At 38.3% G+C, this 19,891-nt stretch overlaps 1 protein-coding gene across 5 annotated transcripts in view; it reads right to left on the reverse strand.

The window, feature by feature from the left end:
• The window catches only part of GALNT1 (polypeptide N-acetylgalactosaminyltransferase 1), a 124,766-nt gene that overhangs the window by 9,171 nt on the left and 95,704 nt on the right, over positions 1-19,891 (reverse strand). For all 5 annotated transcript variants that reach the window (NM_001260602.1, XM_077974660.1, XM_077974661.1 and 2 more), the window contains 4 exon segments: positions 10,971-11,110; positions 12,055-12,235; positions 13,936-14,053; positions 16,040-16,210. In NM_001260602.1, the coding sequence (NP_001247531.1) occupies positions 10,971-11,110; positions 12,055-12,235; positions 13,936-14,053; positions 16,040-16,210 (610 nt within the window).

Raw genomic sequence — 19,891 nt, forward strand, 5'->3', positions numbered from 1 at the left:
CCATGTATGGTATTGTCAGCAGGTTAAGCCAGAAGAGAAACCACATCTGTCATGTAGACTTTTTTAAAAAGGTAACTAATTATGTGTGATAGATAAAGTAGGGGTAAAGTTAAAACCACAAAAAAGCCAGTTACTTCTATAAACAAATACACAGTCTGCATATTATTCCAATATTCCCAGGCAGCCAGGAATAAAAACTAGGGTTCTGACATACAAGACTCAGGTTTAAATACAAGTTACCTAAACCTTTTGAGATCAGGAACTGGGGGGTAATGTCAGTTCTATGCTGATGTTATGTAAGGCAACGTATCCAGGCACCTAATTCAGAGTCCAGCATGAGCAGGCTCAGAGACTGTAATAATCTGCACTGTTACTTTACCACTAGTCACATCCATCTTGCTATTCCACCAAAATCTCAAACTCGGCTCATTCAAAACAGAATTTTTCTATTTTCTAATATGAACACTAAATCATCTTCACATTTTAATATGTCCCCACCTCATCCCCTCTTGAGAATTGCTACCTGAAACAAACCTCATTATCATTCCTCCAAAAATTTCCCATTTTCCTGATATTCCTATTTTTATTAATATTTCTATAACTTGTCCAATTATTCAAGCTAGAAATTTCAAAATGTTTTTTTCTCGGGGTCCAATACATCATATCAGTTTCCAGGAGTTCTTTTACCATATAATTTACATCATCATTTTTTATCCATTATTTTAACTGTGAAACCTATTACCTCATAAATAGGTTGTTTATGAGGCATATGTTTACACAATATAAATAGGTTGTGTAAAAGATTTTATGGTTAAATACCAATTTGCATAAAGCACACCTTCCTTAATCCTGATAGGTGATCAATTAATACCAGATGATGATGGCTACCTCACTTGAAAAATAATTTAATTCAGATTGGGCCAATCACAGTGACCCATGTCTATAACCCGAGCACTTTAAGAGGCCAAGACAGTAGGATCGCCTGAGACAAGGAGTTCGAGACCAGCCTGGGCAACATGGCAAGACCGTGTCTCTACGAAAAATAAAAATAAAAAAACTTAGGCACAGTGGCTCATGCCTGTAGTCCCAGTTATTTGGGAGGCTGAGGTGGGAGGATCACTTGAGCCCAAGAGTTCAATGCTGCAGTGAGCTATGACTGCCACTGCACTTCAACTTAAGTGACACATCAAGGCCCTGTTAAAAAAAAAAATAGTTCATATTTGTGACAAGGTGAGTCTTTATCTCATACATTCACATAAAATAATCGTTTCCTTATACTTTTGATAAAAATTATAAACTCTCCAATTTTGTTTTCCTCTATTTCTTCCCCCAAATGCAGATGCAAAGGTTGCTAAAGAAAGATGATAAATGCCACAGGAATTATTAGATTAACACCATTATCTTCAGCTTCTCTTGCTCTCATATGGAATGGCCATTTGTTTAAATAATTGCCTTTTACCAAAATTCAAAACAAATTAAAAAATGCAATTCATGGTGGGGCTTGGTGGCTCACGCATGTAGAATCCCAGCACTTTGGGAGGCCGAAGCAGGAGGATCACTTGAGCGCAAGAGTTTGAGACCTGCCTGGCCAACATGATGAGACCCTGCCTCTGTTTTATAATTATAAATAAAATTTTTTAAAAATGAAACTCTCCTGAAATTTAATAGGCTTTCCTATCATGTTTTAAGTATCTTATAATAAATAAACTTAGCTAGTTTATTTCTGTAAGTGATCCTGCTAATAATTACAGTAAATTCATTGTGCTTCTGTGCTAGTCACTGTTGTAAGAGATTTGTACGTAACAGCTTATACCACCCTTAACAAGATTCCTACAACTAATTCCCAACATGCAAGATCTGGGCCTCTATCCCTTGGGGTTACTACTGACCATTAGATGTTCAAAGTGGAGTTTCTCCAAGGACTGGAAACCACTGCTTCCCATTAGCTGTTAGAGTGAAGAGCAACTATCGCAAGGACAAAAAACCAAACACCGCATGTTCTCACTCATAGGTGGGAACTGAACAATGAGAACATTTGGACACAGGAAGGGGAACATCACACACTGGGGCCTGTCGCGGGGTGCGGGGAGGCGGGGGGAGGGATGGCATTGGGAGATATACCTAATGTAAATGACGAGTTAATGGGTGCAGCACACCAACATGGTACACGTATACATATGTTAACAAACCTGCACGTTGTGCACATGTACCCTAGAACTTAAAGTAAAATTAAAAATAATAATAATAATGGAAAAAAAAAAGACTGAAGAGCAACTAAACTGCATCAACATGTGGTCAGTGAGGCCCAGGTGAGGTGGATGGCGTGGTCAGAGACCCAGATTCAGGCTCGTGGTGGGGCCTGGAGGCAGTCCTCCAATGTACAGGGGAGAAACTGGAGATAACACTCCTGAAAGAGCACAGCTATGATGTTTGAGTCCCTAAGAGAATTTCACATTAGAGGACAGAGGATTCTGTTTGGCTCAACAAATATGTGGCTTCTTTGTAGCTGAAGGGACATCTGCTCTCCAGGTGGGTCCTTTTATATACCGCCTGGCTAGAAAATATAGAGTTTTCAGAGAATATTCTTCTTTTCTGTGTAGTGATACATGTGGACTACCTCATCTATGAGGCGTGTAAGATGTTTTTCTCAAGGACATGGAAAATTACGATGACTATGGGGTAAGTTTTGTCCTTTAGGATTCTAGGAGGGAGAGGACCATCTAATAGGTTTGTTTGCTGGGAGTTAAGTTTGAAGAGCCTTTGGAGAAGGGGAAAATGAGGAACAAACATTTTCTAGGGATGCTGAATAAATGCTCAAAATTGTAATTCCATAAAAGGCTATATAACCAATTACTAGCTTTCTAATGAGACGTGGAGGGCAGAAATGGTGACAACACATACTTGTTTCAAGTTTATCTGGGATGAAAATAGGTATTTCGGTTGGTTATTCAAAATCTGACATTTGAAAAAAATTTTAAAACAGCAGAATTTGGAAAATACAGAAGGAAGAAAAAATACATTCAAGAATTGAGGACCAGCTTGTAAGGATGTTCTACACAAATGTCTTATTTGTTGGACTTCTAAAAATAGTGACAACCTTCTGATAAGGGGTATTTTGAAGTTCAATCTAAGGAACGAATGGGCCAGATTTTTTCTGGAGTCTCCCACTCTTCAGAGGATTTTATCCCATCTCTTGGTGTACACACAAGTCTACAGCTAACTGCTTAGTGGTCTTATTACACTACCAATTCCTTTTAGTTCACTCCTTTCAAGTCACCTCTTGACTATCTTGGAAAGAGAAAAGCAAGAAGTGAGCATTGTTTGGTAACATATTCAGTAGTCATCAGAACATCTAACGGCAACTGAGATTCTAAATTATCAGGAACCCCTAAATAAAAGGCAGATTTGATACGGGAAAAGAAGGGAGATTTTCTTGGTTGAAGTAGATACTCCTGAATATCAATATGGTCCTGATATTCTCCTTAACCAGGTAGGAAGGTATCTACTGACAGGGTGGCTTGGGAATTTGATATGGTACCTCCTTATGAATTATGATAATTCCAAATTATTTCAGAGTAGAGAGAATTAGAGGGGGCACACATTAGTTACAAGATTTGAAAACATTGGATTTGACAAGGCAAATATGGTCACCTCAACTTAGGACCTAGGAAGGAGAAATGAGTGAAATGACAGGGTAGCAGTATATGATACAAACAGATGGGTAACCTCCTGGGTCGGCTATTTTATTTTTTATCTTATCTATTTTATTTTTGAGACAGAGTCTCACTCTGTCGCCCAGGCTGCAGTGCAATGGTGCGACGTTGGCTCAGTGCAACCCCTGCCTCCCGGGTTCAAGCAATTCTCTGCCTCAGCCTCCCGAGTAGCTGGGATTACAGGCGCCTACCACCACGCCTGGCTAATTTTTTTTTTTTTTTTTAAAGTAGAAGCAGGATTTCACTATCTTGGCCAGGCTGGTCTTGAAATGCTGACCTCGTGATCCACCTACCTTGGCCTCCCAAAGTGCTGGGATTACAGACATGAGCCACCGACGCCTGGCCGTGTGGCTATTTTAAAACAGCAGATGTTAATGTCTCCAGCACCATCCAGTACAACTTTCTGAGATGATGAAAATGTCTATATTTGTGCTAATATGGTAGCCACTAGGCATGTGTGGATATTGAGCACTTCAAATGTGGCTATTGTGACTGAAGAACCGGGCTTTAAATTCTATTTAATTTTAATTAAATTTATTTTCATTTATTTTATATGATTTTATATTTTGAAACAGTCTCTTGCTCTGTCACCCAGGCTGGAGTGCAGTGGCACGATCTTTGCTCACTGCAACCTCCACCGCCAGGGTTCAAGCAATTCTTGTGCCTCAGCCTCCCGAGTAGCTGAGACTACAGATGTGTGCCACCACACCCAGCTAATTTTTCGTATTTTTAGTAGATATGGGGTTTCAGCATGTTGGCCAGGCTGGTCTTGAATTCCTGATCTCAAGTGATCCACCCACTTCGGCTTCCCAAAGTGCTGGCATTACAGGCGTGAGCCACCAGGCATGGCCTAATTTTAATTAAATTCAATGTAGCTGACACATTGGATGTGCAGGTCTAGATCCTGACACACAGGAGAAAATCATTCACCATTTGTGAGGAGCTACTTGTCAATGATGGGAAAAGTTGCACAACATGCTAATAAACCCCCGTTCTCACACCCTTGGCCACCCTATGAAAGTCATGTGGAAAGTGCCCAAGTTTGGTTTGTACTTTCTGAAACAGTGTAAATCCTAGGAGATTTAGTTATTTCAAGGGGAAAGATCAGTGGGTTAATGGTACTTTTCATAGGAATTGTTTATGGCTGATTAACACATTTTTCCTTGGGTGGCCAGGCATGCCACTGGGTCAAGCCAAAACAATCTAGAAACAATGTACAGACTGAGAGTATCATAAAGGGTGAGGAGCTGTTAGAAACAAACTTTTCTACTTGAATCATAGCAATATCTGACTTACAGTGTGTGAATATCCACACTTTCAAAGAGTTGTAGAGGTGAGAGTTTAGGTTTCGGGGACATGCAGATGGGGCTTCATTCCTGACTAGCTATGAGACCTTGAGCAGGTTATTTACTCTAAGATTGTGATTCCAAAAACCACAATCTGAAGAACAGCATCTTGCAAGGTGCCCCACTAAAAAGGGTGTTTTATGATCAGATATGTTTGGGAAATACCAGATAAATAAAATTTAAATAGGTTTCTTTGTTGAAGGACTTCTCAAAGCCTTTTAATATACCATGACTCTTGGTAGGAGTGGGGAATGGTGGTACAGATGGATGTAAGATGTAAAATAGTATTACCCAAACATATTTGACCTCAAAATCTACCTTCTTCTCCCCAGTACCTCGCCTTTCTAATTGAGCACCTTGGGGACATCAGACATCAATATTATTTACAACACAGAACTGAAAACACTGCTATAAGAACCCTTTCTCATTGGTAAAGCAGGGATAAATCTCTCTCTCGGGTTTGTTAAGTGCTCTAATTGAGATAACACATACAGACACATAGTAGGCACACAGTAACTGTTGGTTTTCTTTCCTTTATCCACAGACCCAGCAACTCTTCAACCCCATTTCAGAAGTGGCAACTTAGCTGTACCTGTTACTTTAAAAATACTATTTTTGACATGAGAAATGGAAAATAATTGTGAATGCACTCATTCGTAGGAAACCAGGCAAGGGTGAGAGCTTAAGCTTCTTTGTTTCTACTATTAGTCTCCTCCAGAATCAGTATCTTATCTCATTAGAGTGGACAATGTAAGAGCTTTGTTAAAGCATTTTTATCATCTAGTATTAGTGAATTTAGATTAACTTTTCCACTCTCTGCTGCAAGGGAAGTATTGGTTAGATATGAGAAAGAATACCGACATTAAGGGTTAACAGCACAGGCTCTCAAACCAGATGGTTGTGAGGTTAGCCGTGTTTTTTAAACTATTTATTTGTGTCTCAATTTACTTATCTGTGAAGTGGGAATAACAGCACAATTCTACAGTACTGTGCTTTAATATTCATAAAGCATTCAGATTTGTGCTTGACATAAAGTACATACTCAGTAAATGTTAGGATTATTAGATCTGCCTGGAAAAGCAATTGGTCAGCCCCTAAAACTGACTAAACCAGTAAAGGTCTAGATTGTTTACTTTTTGTTGTTGTTTAGAATACTCAGCTCCTGGGTTAACAGCTATCAGATACCACGATGAAACACACTTATTCAGGTTCTACAGGAACTACAAAAGTCAGAGTTAGCTGAAGCCAGAGGCTCTCAATTACATCTATTACCATAGTCATATTTACATTTTCTGACTTCCCTTTCTGCTCAAAAATCCTATGATTTCAGGTTTCCCTAGACCCTTGAAGCATGGCAAGAGATCTATAAAAGGCTAAATTACTGTTGCTAGCAAAGGAAGGCTCACATGGGTGAAGCTGTGATCAGAAGCGTAAGATCCCTGGCTGCACTATGGTGGGTACTCTCAAGAATGACCTCCAATCTAGAAATGACACTTTTAACCTGGAGGATGTGGCCTGGGATTAAGGGCGTACAAGGCTTAAGACCAGCTGCTAAGTTAATAAGGCGACAACAAGCAGGCCACAGAGGGTAAATGCTGTGACTTGCCCAGAAACCAGCTGGCAAGAGGCAGGTAAGACGCAAGCTTGCCTTGGCAGCCATCTACCATGGAGCAGACAAGTGTTTCTTTGTCACACGCCCAAACTGTGGCCCAGCTAACAATGCCTAGGCGTTGTCCAAAATTGGGTCAGCTCAAAATAAAAACAAAAAAAAACAAAAAAAAAAACAAAAAAAACCCACAACTCATTTTTGGTTCTAAAGACAAGCTGCAGAATGACTGCTAGAAATCTTTCGCTGGCGCACCACTCACCCTGGGCCGCCTTTGACCAGTACGAGGTTATAGCAAAGGAAAACACATTCCCATTAATGAGGCATCGGTGAGAATGAAGGGCTCAAGAAACTCAATGTAGTCCTCACTTGTCTGAAAACAAATTCCTTAGATCACAACGAAGTTCAGAGGTAGGGAGCTCAAGTCAATCCTGAAATGGCCTTAGTAATGGTTAAGGATAAATGCAGAAGTCTGTGCCTGCCCTGGCACTGGAAAAAACACCAGGCCAGACGGCTCCACCAACTCGCCACCATCTGGCTTCCTTCGGGGATCTACTTGCTTTCCCTTATCTTATATTTCTGTTTTACATCCTTTTCTCTTTCCCCAATTCCCCTCACCAACAGCTTCCTCACTCTCAGCCCATAATCTGAGGAAACAAGCCACCAGATGAGAAGGTCCTCACACTTCCACCACAAACTGCCAGTTTCCACCTCCAAACCTACAGCTGCCCTGCACTTGTTCCCATTCCCCTATTTTCCTTCCTATGACAGGAGATGACCTCTCTTCTTCCCACCCCCAACCAACACCCTCTACTTGTGTACAGATTTCACCTCCTATCCATCCAAATACACGATTCCTATAACAACAGACCCCTTCTTTCTTTCTATTCTGGTACATAAACACATAACATAAAATTTAACATCTAAACTGTTTTCAAGTGTACAGTTTAGTACTGTTAAATATACTCATGCTGTTGTGAAACGAATCTCCAGAACTTCTTCATCTTACAAATGTGAAACTCTATACCCATGAAGTAACTCTTCTTTACCCCCTTCCCGTAGCCCTGGTAACCTCCATTCTACTTTCTGTTTCTATGAGTTTGACTATTCTAGCTGCCTGAATCATACAGTATTTCTCTTTTGGTGACTGTCTTATTATGCTTAACGTAATGTCCTCAAGGTTCATCCATGTTGTAGCATGTATCAGAATTTCCTTCCTTTTTTAAGACTGAATAATATTCCATTGTATGTTCTATCAAGATTTATAGCAGTCACTCTGTAGCTTGTCTTTAGAACCAAGAATGAGGAGTTTTTTCCTTTGAACTGACCCAATTTTGGACAATGCCTAGGCATTGGTAGCTGGACCAGAATGAACAGACATGTGGGGCGCTTCCACTTCTTGGCTATTGTGAATAGTGCTGTTATAAACATATAAGTAAAAATAACTCTTCAGACCCTGCGTTCATTTCCTTTGGATACATACCGAGGTGGAATTGCTGGATAATATCGTAGTTCTCTTTTTTGAGCATTTTTTTGAGAAACCTCCATACTGCTTTTAAATAGCAGTTGTATCATTTTACATTCACACCAACAACGCACAAGGGTTCCAATTTTTCAGTATCCTTGCTAACATGTGTCACTGTCTGTCTTTTTTTTTGATAGTGGCCATCCTAATGGGTGTTAAGTTGGCTCTTTCTTTTGCATCTTTAAATTTTCTCTTTTGGGTTGCTCATATCAGCACAGTTTTATCTTAATAAACAAATAAAAACCCCTTTAAGCCCATATTCTCTTCCAGCTACCACCCATTTCTCTTCTTTTACAACAGAATTTCTTGCAAGACTTGTAAACATTCATCTATGTTGCTTCTTCCATTCTCTCTTAAAAACACGGTTTTTAACGACATCCATGGGAAACTCAACACTGTGAGATAGGCTACTGATAACATTTCCCTAGCCAAATGCAATCACCAATTCTAAGTACTCATCTTCCTCAACTTCTCTGCAGTATTCCATACAGCTGATCACTTCCTCTTTCCTGAAACATCATCTTTCCCTTAGTCTTGGAGACACCACTCTCTAGGTTCTCCTATTTCAATGCCTACTCCTTCTCAATCTTTGTTGCTGATTCCTTCTCATTTCCATGATTTCTAAACTGTGGCGTTCCCTCTGGCATTGTCCTCGGTCTTCTCTGACATACTTAACATTTTCTCCTCCTCAGATGACCTCATACAGTTTCGTGGCTTTAAAAACCATCCTATATGCTGACAACCTTTAAGTTTACATCTCTATCACAACCTCTCCCCCAAACTGAGTATTCTTTTTTTTTTTTTGAGACAAAGTCTGGTTCTGTCGCCCAGGCTGGAGTGCAGTGGCGCGATCTCGGCTCACTGCAACCTCTGCCTCCCAGGTTCACACTATTCTCCTGCCTCAGCCTCAGCCTCTCGAATAGCTGCGACCCCGTAGTCCGCCACCACGCCCGGCTAATTTTTTGTATTTTTAGTAGAAACGGGGTTTCACCGTGTTTGCCAGGATGGTCTCGATCTCCTGACCTTGTGATCCGCCCGCCTCGGCCTCCCAAAGTGCTGGGATTACAGGCGTGAGCCACCGCGCTCGGCCCCAAACTGAGTATTCTTCAATGTAAAGACCAATTCATATCCTCACTTGGATCTCAAATTTAATGTGTCCCAAACTACACTGTTGATTCCCTTGAGCATCTGCTCTTCCTGTAGGCTTTCCCATCTCAGTAATGGCAGCTCTACAGTGTCTCAAGCTTGATAGAAACCTTACATAATCCTTTACTCTCTTCCTTCCAACAGTACACCAGCTCTACTCCTGTTTCCATATAGTTTTTCTCCACATAGCAGACAATGTGATCCTTTTCTAATGGAAGTTTGCTGGTATCTCTCGATGGCTTCCATTTGATTAAGAATAAAATGCAAAATGCAAACTTCTCACTATAGCCTACAAGCTTTATATGATTTGAACCTCACTATGTCTTTGACCTTACCTTCTACTACTCTCCACTTTGTTCACTTTATTCCAGACAACTGGTCTCCCTGCTGTTTCTGGAACGCACTAGTACATCGTCATCTTAGAAACCTTTAGGCTGGGCGCGGTGGCTCACGCCTGTAATCCCAACACTTTGGGAAGCTGAGGCGGGTGGATCACGAGGTCAGGAGATCGAGACCATCCTTGCTAACACAGTGAAACCCCCATCTCTACTAAAAATACAAAAAATTAGCCAGGCATGGTGGCGGGCACCTGTGGTCCTAGCTGCTCAGGAGGCTGAGGCAGGAGAATGGTATGAACCGGGAGGCGGAGCTTGCAGTGAGCCGAGACAGCGCCACTGCACTCCAGCCTGGGTGACAGAGCGAGACTCCATCTCAAAAAAATAAAAAACAAAAAACAGAAACCTTTATACTTGTTCTTTCTTGTGCCCAGAATACTCTTCCCCTAAAAATTCGTATGACCTGCTCATTCACTTTCTTCAGATCTCTGCTCAAAATCACCTTGACAGGACTCTTTCAACTTCTTTATTCTTTCAACTTCCTTACATAAAACAGTACTACTACCCACACTCACTTGCCAGTCATTCTCTACCCCTTCTGCCCTTATTACCACCTGACATACTGTGTGCCTTTCATAATCTGTCTCACTCGTGGACTGTAAGATCAACAAGAACAGGATCTCTGCTTTACTTATTGCTGTATTCCTAGTACTTAAAATAGTACTTGTCATATACTAGCTACTCAAATATTTGTTGAATGAATGAAAGGACTGAAGAAGTGACAATCTTCTTCAGAGTGGGAGGCCACTTTTCCTGAGCTTTAATCCTGGGATAGGCCTGGTTGTGGCCCTGTCTACACATATCATCATTTGCTGCTGTGATTTATAAAAGGAAATCTTGTCCTTCTATTGATTTCTATCGCAAAAAGGTTGGATTTTTTCCCTACTTGGCTTCATGTTTTTTTCTAAAAGCCATCTTATAATTACAAGTTCACAAGGACCTGCACAGAAGTCTTTTTTTTAAAAAAATATATATGTACAAATTTTACAGATTCACAATTGCAGATGGTACAGTCTGTTTAGGAAACACATCACTATACACAGATTAGGGAAAAACAGACTCCACAGTACACAGCTTATCTCCAGATGCATCAACTCAGTGGAAATCAACTTTTAGGGAGGAGGAATGGGAAAAAGAATATTGTTTAGACTTTCCTTATTGGAAGTTTAACTTCTATTTTTTTTTAGTATAAAAAAGTAAGAACATAATAACCACATAGAATATATATGTATTTCTTACCTCTCCCAATGAGAAATAGTGACGTGGAATTTGAGAATCAGGATATATATTCTCTAGGTACCAAGAAAAAGGTTTGCATTGTAGTTTGTGTCTTAGACCAACTCTTGATGATATATCTCCATAATCAACCTTTGTAACACCTGTTGAAAGAAATAATTGACTCTGAATTATTAGTGTTGTTTCAGGTAACACATGTTTATTGTTGAATCTAATAAGCCAGATGAATGAGAACAGTGGTATCAGTTGGGTGATATGTAACTATACCAAGTGAGACACCATGAATCCACCAAAAGTATAAAGCAAGGAAAAGACATTAAATGTGTTTTAATTTTTCAGAGAAAAATTACATTTATGTGAGAAAATAGACCAAAAAAATCAAGGTCTATTTTGCTCAAATATTAAACAGAGCAATTGTTTGCAGTCAGGCTTCTCTCACACAACTCACTGAATTGTGCGCTCTGCCACCTGACAGTCTTGCAGTAACTGAAAAATAAGGATGGACTAAGTAACAATGTCAGGCCGACTTATAGCTGATGGAACAACTGTTCCTACAAAACTCTGAGTAGCAAAGTTCCTGGAAAGAAGGCCCTTGTGGTGGCATGTTTTGGGCTCTCGGTGGCCTTGTGATACTTGATGAAAGCCTCCTATGACAGCATCGAGGGCCTGCTTATAGAGAATGCTTATGACCCACTGCAAAAACAGTGGTTTTGTTATGTTGAATGAAAACTCCAAGAATCAAGAAAAAGTCATGCAAGCTAGAAAAATGGCTGAAAATTTAACAAGATGAAACTTCACAGGAATAAATTAAATGTTGCGGTTAGGTTTTTAAAAAAAATAGAACATCTGTAAAATCTGGGCTAGCAACACTGACCTGGATAATTTATTACTGTTAATTATATATTATTCTAGGCATTCTGCCAAGCACTTTCTATACTGTGTGTGATTTCATTCATTCCTTACAATAACCTTATGAGGTAGGTGTTCACCTCTGCTCAAAGCTTCACTTCCACCCTTCTTACTTCTCCTCCAGGATCAGGGTCAAGAAAGGTACAGTCTGGTATTTCTAATGCAAAACAATGCTAACCTGGAGAAATTATATAGAAGAAATTCTTGAATTCATCCATCCACACTTCTGCAAGTCGTCTGTTATTTTTATTGATAATCTGCCCTGTGCCTCCTGGAAACGTATAAGGTGTAGCTTTCCGAAACACATGTCCAACATGTGAGCATGTAACAATTTCCAAAGTTCCTCCACATTGCCAAATCTGAAAACAGCAGAGATGACCATAAGATGTAGCTGAGTAATCAGGAAATGTTCACCTTAGTTTTCCCAGAGCATTTTTCTTTTCAGTTAAATAGGGGTTTGGCTTTTGTTTAAACTTAAATGGAACATATTGTAGTTACTGGTAAAAAGCTTCCAAAGTACCTCCATACTACCAAATCTGAAAATAACAGCTAAGACCACACATGACATTGATAGTTTTAAAAAAAAGTGTTGACATCTATTGGGTTCCACCGTTGGAATTTCACAAAATCAGGGGCACATGGTGGGCTCTGGCTGTAGGGTTAGGTTACAAAGTCAGTGCTTCCTCAAGAGAAATATTTCTCTAATTTAGGTTCTGATCAAACCAAAAGTTGAAGACTAAAATAAAGAAAACATAGGTTACAGGCTAAATACAGAAAAGACATGATATCTAGAGCAGTATTCTTCTAACTGCAGACCATTATTCCTAAGAGAATCATAAATTCAAATTGATGAATTGCAACCCATACTTGTTAACAAGGACATACTGTTTCACAAAATGTTTAAATTTCATGTTTTGTGTGTACAGAGTATATAATGTATTAATGTGATTCATGGTTAAAAACAACCACCAAACAAAACCTGACCATGGAGTAGCCAGCCAGATTCTCATCTATTCACCCCTCTCCAAACCTGTGTCACGGCTTGTACATGAAACCGAACCTAGGAATCTAAACCAGATCCATCGTAAGTTCTTCAGTGAGAGAGTAAAAGCATGTTTTGTTGTCTTTGTTAGAACAGTAAAAACAAAAAAAGGGGTAAAAGAAAGATGATCGAGTATGTGCTTACATCCTTAATTTAATGAAATCCTTCTGTTCCTTTCAAAATATATTCCCCCAAACAAGTTAAAACTCTCATAACTCTTTACAATTAAAATAACATTTTGGAAAGTTCTGATTTTGTTAAATATTCAGTGTTCCTACCTTCAAGTTTTCCCAGGATCATAAAGTGTTAGAGCTGGATAGGATCTCCAAGATGATCTAGAGTCCAACCCTCTCTTTGACAAGAAGGCAAAGCGATTCACTGGGAACAAAGTGAGCTCACTGGTTCAGATTACAGTACACGTCAGTGTGACTTCCACTATAATAAGTTATGTGTCTAAAGTTGGTTATTGTAAAAAATATGCAATGCCATTTAAATGATATGTTGATTCTAGTGAACATGAAATGCAAAGACTTTATATGTAGACTGGGTTAAATGAATTTAGAGTCATTTTAGAATTCTTTTGCGTTTTTCTTTTTATTGAAAAATATAAAGCTGGTAAAGTGACTAGGTTTTATATAAAAAAGTTTTCACACTAAAATAAAAAGCATATTACAAAATGTGAAATTTATGTTTTTGAGAGTAAAGTACCAAAGTAGCATATTCAAACTACATATTAGTTTTTAGAGCTTAAATTACTTCCTTGAAAATAAAAATTAAAAACAACTAGGGAATCTTGTGTAAGTTTTATAGCTGGACTTCAAAGGTAACTAAATTATTTGCTTCAGTAGTTTATAATGAACCTTTAATATCAGTCTTTTTTATGGACCGAAGGTTCTGAAGTTACATTAAACTTGTATTAAATTCAATTTTTATTTTTTATGTAGAGATACACGAATAATCAAAGCACATCTATATTTGAGGCTAAATAAAAGATTAATTTTTTTGAAGGGAACTTACCCTAAAGGAAATTTCAAGGTTTTCTCCTCCCCAAATATCCATTCCAGCATCATATGTTCCAATTTCCTGAAAGTAATCTCTGTCTATTGAAAAAAGGCCTCCTGCCATGGTAGGTGTTCTGAAATTCAATAACACTATACCATTAGCAATTTAAAATTTACAATCAGCTTTTGTTTTTAAAAGCAGTTTCATAACTATTTATAACTACTGAGTAAGTACTTATTCTCACACTCTTCATAAACTTTCATAGGCCTTAGGGGTTTTCTGTGTTTTATGCTGTTATTTGGTCTTCAGACATGACCCATACCATGGTCATGCTGACTGCTAGACTTGCTGTGTCATGCTTCTGCCCAGACATCCCTCTCTGTCACAGTTCTAAGAGTACTTTCTATCTTTCTTGGCTTGGTCCTCAGGTCCTAACTGAGTTTAGATCTCAAACTCCTTAAATTAAAGTTATTCCTCACAATCCTCTCCATCTGACTGTGCACCCATTCCATGGATCCTAGTAACTTCAAGGCAGTTGACTGTATTAACCAAGCAGATTCAGGTTAGAGTTATCATGCCACATTCTAAAGGGTGGCAAATATTTTAAACACATAAGATAAACAGGATGGAAACAACGAGGTCTTTTCCCAATACCCATAAGAAATCTTTAAGGACAGGAGACAAAATATAGAATAAAATCAATATGTTCCTTCCTGACTGTATGGTATATTTTCTGCAAAAGAGGAGCCTAATTCATCAAAATGGGCTCAAGTAGGCAAAAGGAGTGGGGACGTGAAATTAAGCAGAAAAATGATTAAGAAATGAAGGAAGATTTAAATAAATGAATATCAGCCCATTTGATTTTTATAAAGAACAAGTATGGAGAAAAAGTGAACTCCAACCAGGAGAAAAAATAATTAAGTTACAAGGACCGAAGATACCACGAAAACTGTATTTTAAGATGAACCCTAAAATGTACTCATTGCCTTTCCAGAGGAAACAGCTGTTTCAAAAAAAGGTTTGGACTTATTTTGATTTTAGAAGAAAAAAAGAATGAGAAAAGGGTTTAAAAGAAACAGCCCAAAATTCAGAATTATCATTTAATACAGGGGTTTCTTGACCTGAGTTTTTTGTGTGCTAAATCTTCTGCATGTACATGTGCATTTTTCTCCATTAGAGAAGACCCATAGCTTTTACCAGATTTTCAAAAAAGTTTGTCATCTTTGAAATGTTTAGGAACCCCTGATTTAGATAGTGAATTGCACTAACAGCTAAAGAGAAGAAAAGTCCCTTGCACTACTAAGAACTCAGGCTAAGGAAAATAGCACACAGTCAGTGGAAAATCTCTTCAGTGTTGCCAGAACTGGACTTGAATTCAAGGGAAGGCAGATGCAGGAGGCCCAAAAACAGAAGACAGCTGAAGCCTGGTACTGAAGGAACTCTTAATACAGAAGTAGCAGGTTGATATAATCGGGATAAATTTTAGGATGGCTCAGAAGAGCTCAAAGGTCTCAATTTCATGTTCTAAAAAGAGCATGAGGATTTTTATTCCATCCTGAAAAAAAAAAATCTATATATGACCAAGTAGAGAAAAAAAATCAGAAAATAAATGGATTAATGAATTTTTTTATACTTTGTGTCAATTCTAGCTATTTTTATGTTTGATACAAGCTTTTCTAACTTTACCAGTCAATAACTCATCCAGATGGTACAAGTCTGAATTTAAAATCGCACATTTTAATGCAAGGACCCAGTTTTAGGTAATAGTTTCACATACTGACACAATTAATTAAGCTAAGTAGTATTATCCTTAATAACTGAATTAAAGAATAGATGTGACTTACACATTTGCAGAATGTTCATAAAGGAATGAAAAAACATGCATGTCATCATTTCTCATGTGCACTAGATTTACAGAATAAGTAAAAATGTCTAATTTTATTAGAGGAGAAATCCTTCTTTATAACACTCCCATATGTGAAAGATGGCCCTTAACTACCATAAGGTATACGAATGCTTCATGTTTCTCAAAATACACTGATCCATTCGATATGATTCCCAGAGCTCCACAACCTTCTGCCAATGACACTTTAGGGAAAATATTTGACAAATTAATTACCTGACAGGAAGAGTCCGATCACCTTTCCTTCTGTCCATTTCTCTTTGGGGAACAGGATACCAGCGAAAATTGAGCTTCCAGTTGAACCCACCATAGGTCATATCAGAGCCTGCCATGTACTCAAAAGTATCATCGCTGATCACATCGATGATAGGACACACCACTGTTCTCCTGATGTCATAAAAGCAAGTTTAAAAATCCTTCAAAACATTCCTGTTTAATGTCAACTATAGAACAACTGTATAGTGTTTTTACTTTTTTCCCTCCTTGTGACAGGGTATCACTCTGTCACCCAGGCTGGAATGCAGTAGTGCAATCAGGGCCCACTGCAGCCTCGACCTCCTCAAATGATCTTCCCACCTCAGCTTCCTGAGTAGCTGGGACCTCAGGTACATAACACCACACTCAACTAATTAAAAGAATTTTTTTTTTTTTTGGTAGAGATGAGGTCTCCCTATGTTGCCCAGGCTGGTCTTTAACTCCTGGGCTCAAGGGGTCCTCCTACTTCAGCCTCTCAAAGTACTGGGATTACAAGCATGAACCACTGCACCTGGGCCTAAGAGTTTTTAAAATAAAAATACATTCTATAATGTTACAGGCAATGGTGAAAACTTTCATGCTCAATCTCACATCAAACTAGCATCATAATTATTTACTGGTTGATAATCCCTCCCCTTTTCATTCATACTCCTATATTGTCTTAAAAAGAAGCATATTTTTGTTTTTTATATTTAAGTCTTTAATCCTCAAGGGACTGATTTTAACTATGATATACAGCAAATATCCAACTTCATTTATTTCTTCTATGGATAACCAATTGTTCCACCACTATTTATGTAATGGTCCCTTTTTCTTCTGCCATAGCTATGAGTGCCTGTTCTGTCATAAATGAAGATTACATACAAAAATGAGCGGGTTTCTAGACCCTACCCTGTTTCACTAGTCTCTTTGTGAATTCCTGCATCAATATACCACTGCTGTAATTAACACAGCTTTAAAATAAGTCTTGATGCCTAGTAGGGTAAGCCCCCTTAGATCTGATTCTTCTTCAGAAGCATCCCAACTATTTTTTTTTCTTTTTACAGTTCCATATTAATGCTAGAATCAGCCTGTACAGTCTCTCAAACAAAATTCTGTGGAGATTTCAACTGGAAATGCACTGAATTTATATATGAATTTGGGTAGAACTGATACTCTTATGATATTGACTTTCCTATCCATGAACATCACCTCTCTCTCAAGATTTTTTTGTGAATTTCAGTCAATCTTGGTAAACATATTCCTACGTGTAGTCTATTGCTATTACGAATGGTATCTTTTCTTTTTACATTATATTTTCTAAGTATTCCTTGTTGGTGTGAAATAAACTTTTCTTTGTTTGGAGATGGAGTCTCACTCCTGTTGCCCAGGCTAGAGGGCAGTGGTGCAATCCTGGCTCACTGCAGCCTTGACTTCCTGAGTTCAAGTGATCCTCCCGCCTCAGCCTCCCAAGCAGTTGGGATTATAGGCATGAGCCACCATGAATGGCTAATTTTTTGTATTTTTAGTAGAGATGGGGTTTCGCCATGTTGGCCAGGCTGGTCTCAAACTCCTGGGTTCAAATGATCTGCCCACCTTGGTCTCCCAAAGAGCTGGGATTACAGGCGTGAGCCACTGCACCAGCCTGAACTTTTCTATAGTAATCTCATGTTTGGCAACATTGCTAAATTCTTATTGTTTCTATTATTTTATGTACAGATTCGTTTTCTTCACAAACACATATACAATTGACAACAATGCTTTTCCTTTTTCCAATAAATAAATGTTCTTTATTTATTGTAGTACAGCAAAACCTATGAAAGACTTCTAATAATACCTGAAGTCTTGAAGTGATTGAGGGCATTAACATCTTGTTCCACATCTTTTTAAAAAATGCTTTCAACATTTCTCCATTAACATGATTTCTGCTTGCAAAGGCTTTTTTTTTTTTTTTTTTTTTTTTAAGCTGTCCTTTCTTGGATTAAACTTCCACTGTGTAATAGTTTGCTAAGTATTTTCTAATAATAAATTCATGTTAAATTTCAGTGAACCCTTTTTCAGTATCTATAGGAGTGATCAGAGGTGTTTAATAAGTTTGTAATCACAGTTTTAAAAATACATTAACGGGATGTATTAAATGAATTAGTTTTGTAATATCATGCTAAACCAAGCAGGCATGATATCATGATATGTTTTTTACATATATGTGTGTGTGTGTGTGTGTGTGTATTGCTGGTTCAGTTTGCTGGTATTGTGAGATTTTTGCACTAGCATTCATGAACAGGTTTGCTCTGTAATTTTCCTTGTAGTATTTTCTGGTTTTCATATCACAGTTATACCAGCCTCATAAAAAGAGTTTTGTTCATTCCTTTTCTATATTGTTTACAAATTCTTAGGGAAGATTTGTTTCCCCTCTGCCACTGCATACCAAGGTTGAGACAGCAAGTTTTCTCTGATGTGGTGGGATTTATTTTTCATTCTTGCCTTATACTAAGATATAGATTTCAAAATCCCAGCTTTATACAGGTGTTTGCTATTAACCTTCTCACCTGAGGCAGCTCCTAGGTTTTGTCTCCTATCCTTCCATCTTATTTGTCTCTCAAGGCAGAAGCTTAGTGTCCCCAAAGTTCAGCAGAAACCCTACCAGTGAAAGCTGGCTTTAGTGTTTGGACTGCACATTTGCTCTCACTTCTTTTCAAGATCTGCAAATTTCTTACTTTTGTGCCAACTCAATGATGCATTTAAAATTTGTTTGGCCTTTTATCCAGCTTTTTCAGTTGGAAAAGTTATTCTGAATATCAAGTCCACCATACAGCCCAAACGGGAAGTCACTGTGGTTGCTATTTCAGCTGATTCCCTTCCATACTTCTGTCATCACCTCACCTTGCTTTCTCTCTATGGGTTATGTATTATCTTCAGGCAAGCAAATATTCCCTAAAACAGTCATCTATTATTTAAAGAAAAGAATTTACAGGGATATGTTATTCTTTTGATTCTTCAGGGAATGTTTTTTTTTCTAAAGCTGCTCTACTTTCCCATTGATTGGCCCAGTGCTGAGTTTTCCTATGTATTCATCTTTGAATGGGAAAAAAAAGTAGATCCAGCATTTGCTATCAAATAGAATAGATGCTGTGGCTTTAGCTCCCACCGTGCTCCACTTGATTAGTAAAAGTTCACTCCACTAAAATCTAAATTTAAAGGTTAACAAGGATAGTCTCTACCTCAAATTACAATGACAAGCAGAAATTCAACCAACATAGATGTAGCAGACTGAAGTCAAGTTCTCTCCTGATGCACAAGAACTAAGCCAGAAATAAGGAGTTATTTGAAAAATCTGTAACATGAAAAACTATAACCATAGGTGTTCATTACACCACTGTTCTTCCTGTGTTATCCAAGATTATGGTGCTTTCCATATAAAATTAAGCATTTCAGGACACAATGTGCTTCTCTCCATTCTCTTCTACTTCTTGCTGCACTACAAGTTGAGAGGATCTGCCTGCTCCAGTGTTAGCTTTAGAGAGCAAGGACAAGTCAAGGGTTTTATGCTGTCTTCCCCGAGTTCACCATCTATCTGTTCTGCTCCAGCTTGGTGAACAGAGCATATAGTATACATTCCAACGACATGCTTCCTAATCACTCCCTATTAGCACGACAGTTTGCAAACATTCATGCCAGGCTTCAGAATGTGGTCTTCTAGATATTTTCTTTAGAGTCCTTTACACAGATATTTTAAAGCAAACTTGGGAGGAAATTACTTTTATATTTATTTAAAAACATAGAATTTGGCAATTAACCAGATAGTTTAGGACAAATGTACTAAAAACAAACTTA

The sequence above is a fragment of the Macaca mulatta genome, chromosome 18, assembly GCF_049350105.2.
Source record: "Macaca mulatta isolate MMU2019108-1 chromosome 18, T2T-MMU8v2.0, whole genome shotgun sequence".
NCBI classification, from domain to species: Eukaryota; Metazoa; Chordata; class Mammalia; order Primates; family Cercopithecidae; genus Macaca; species Macaca mulatta.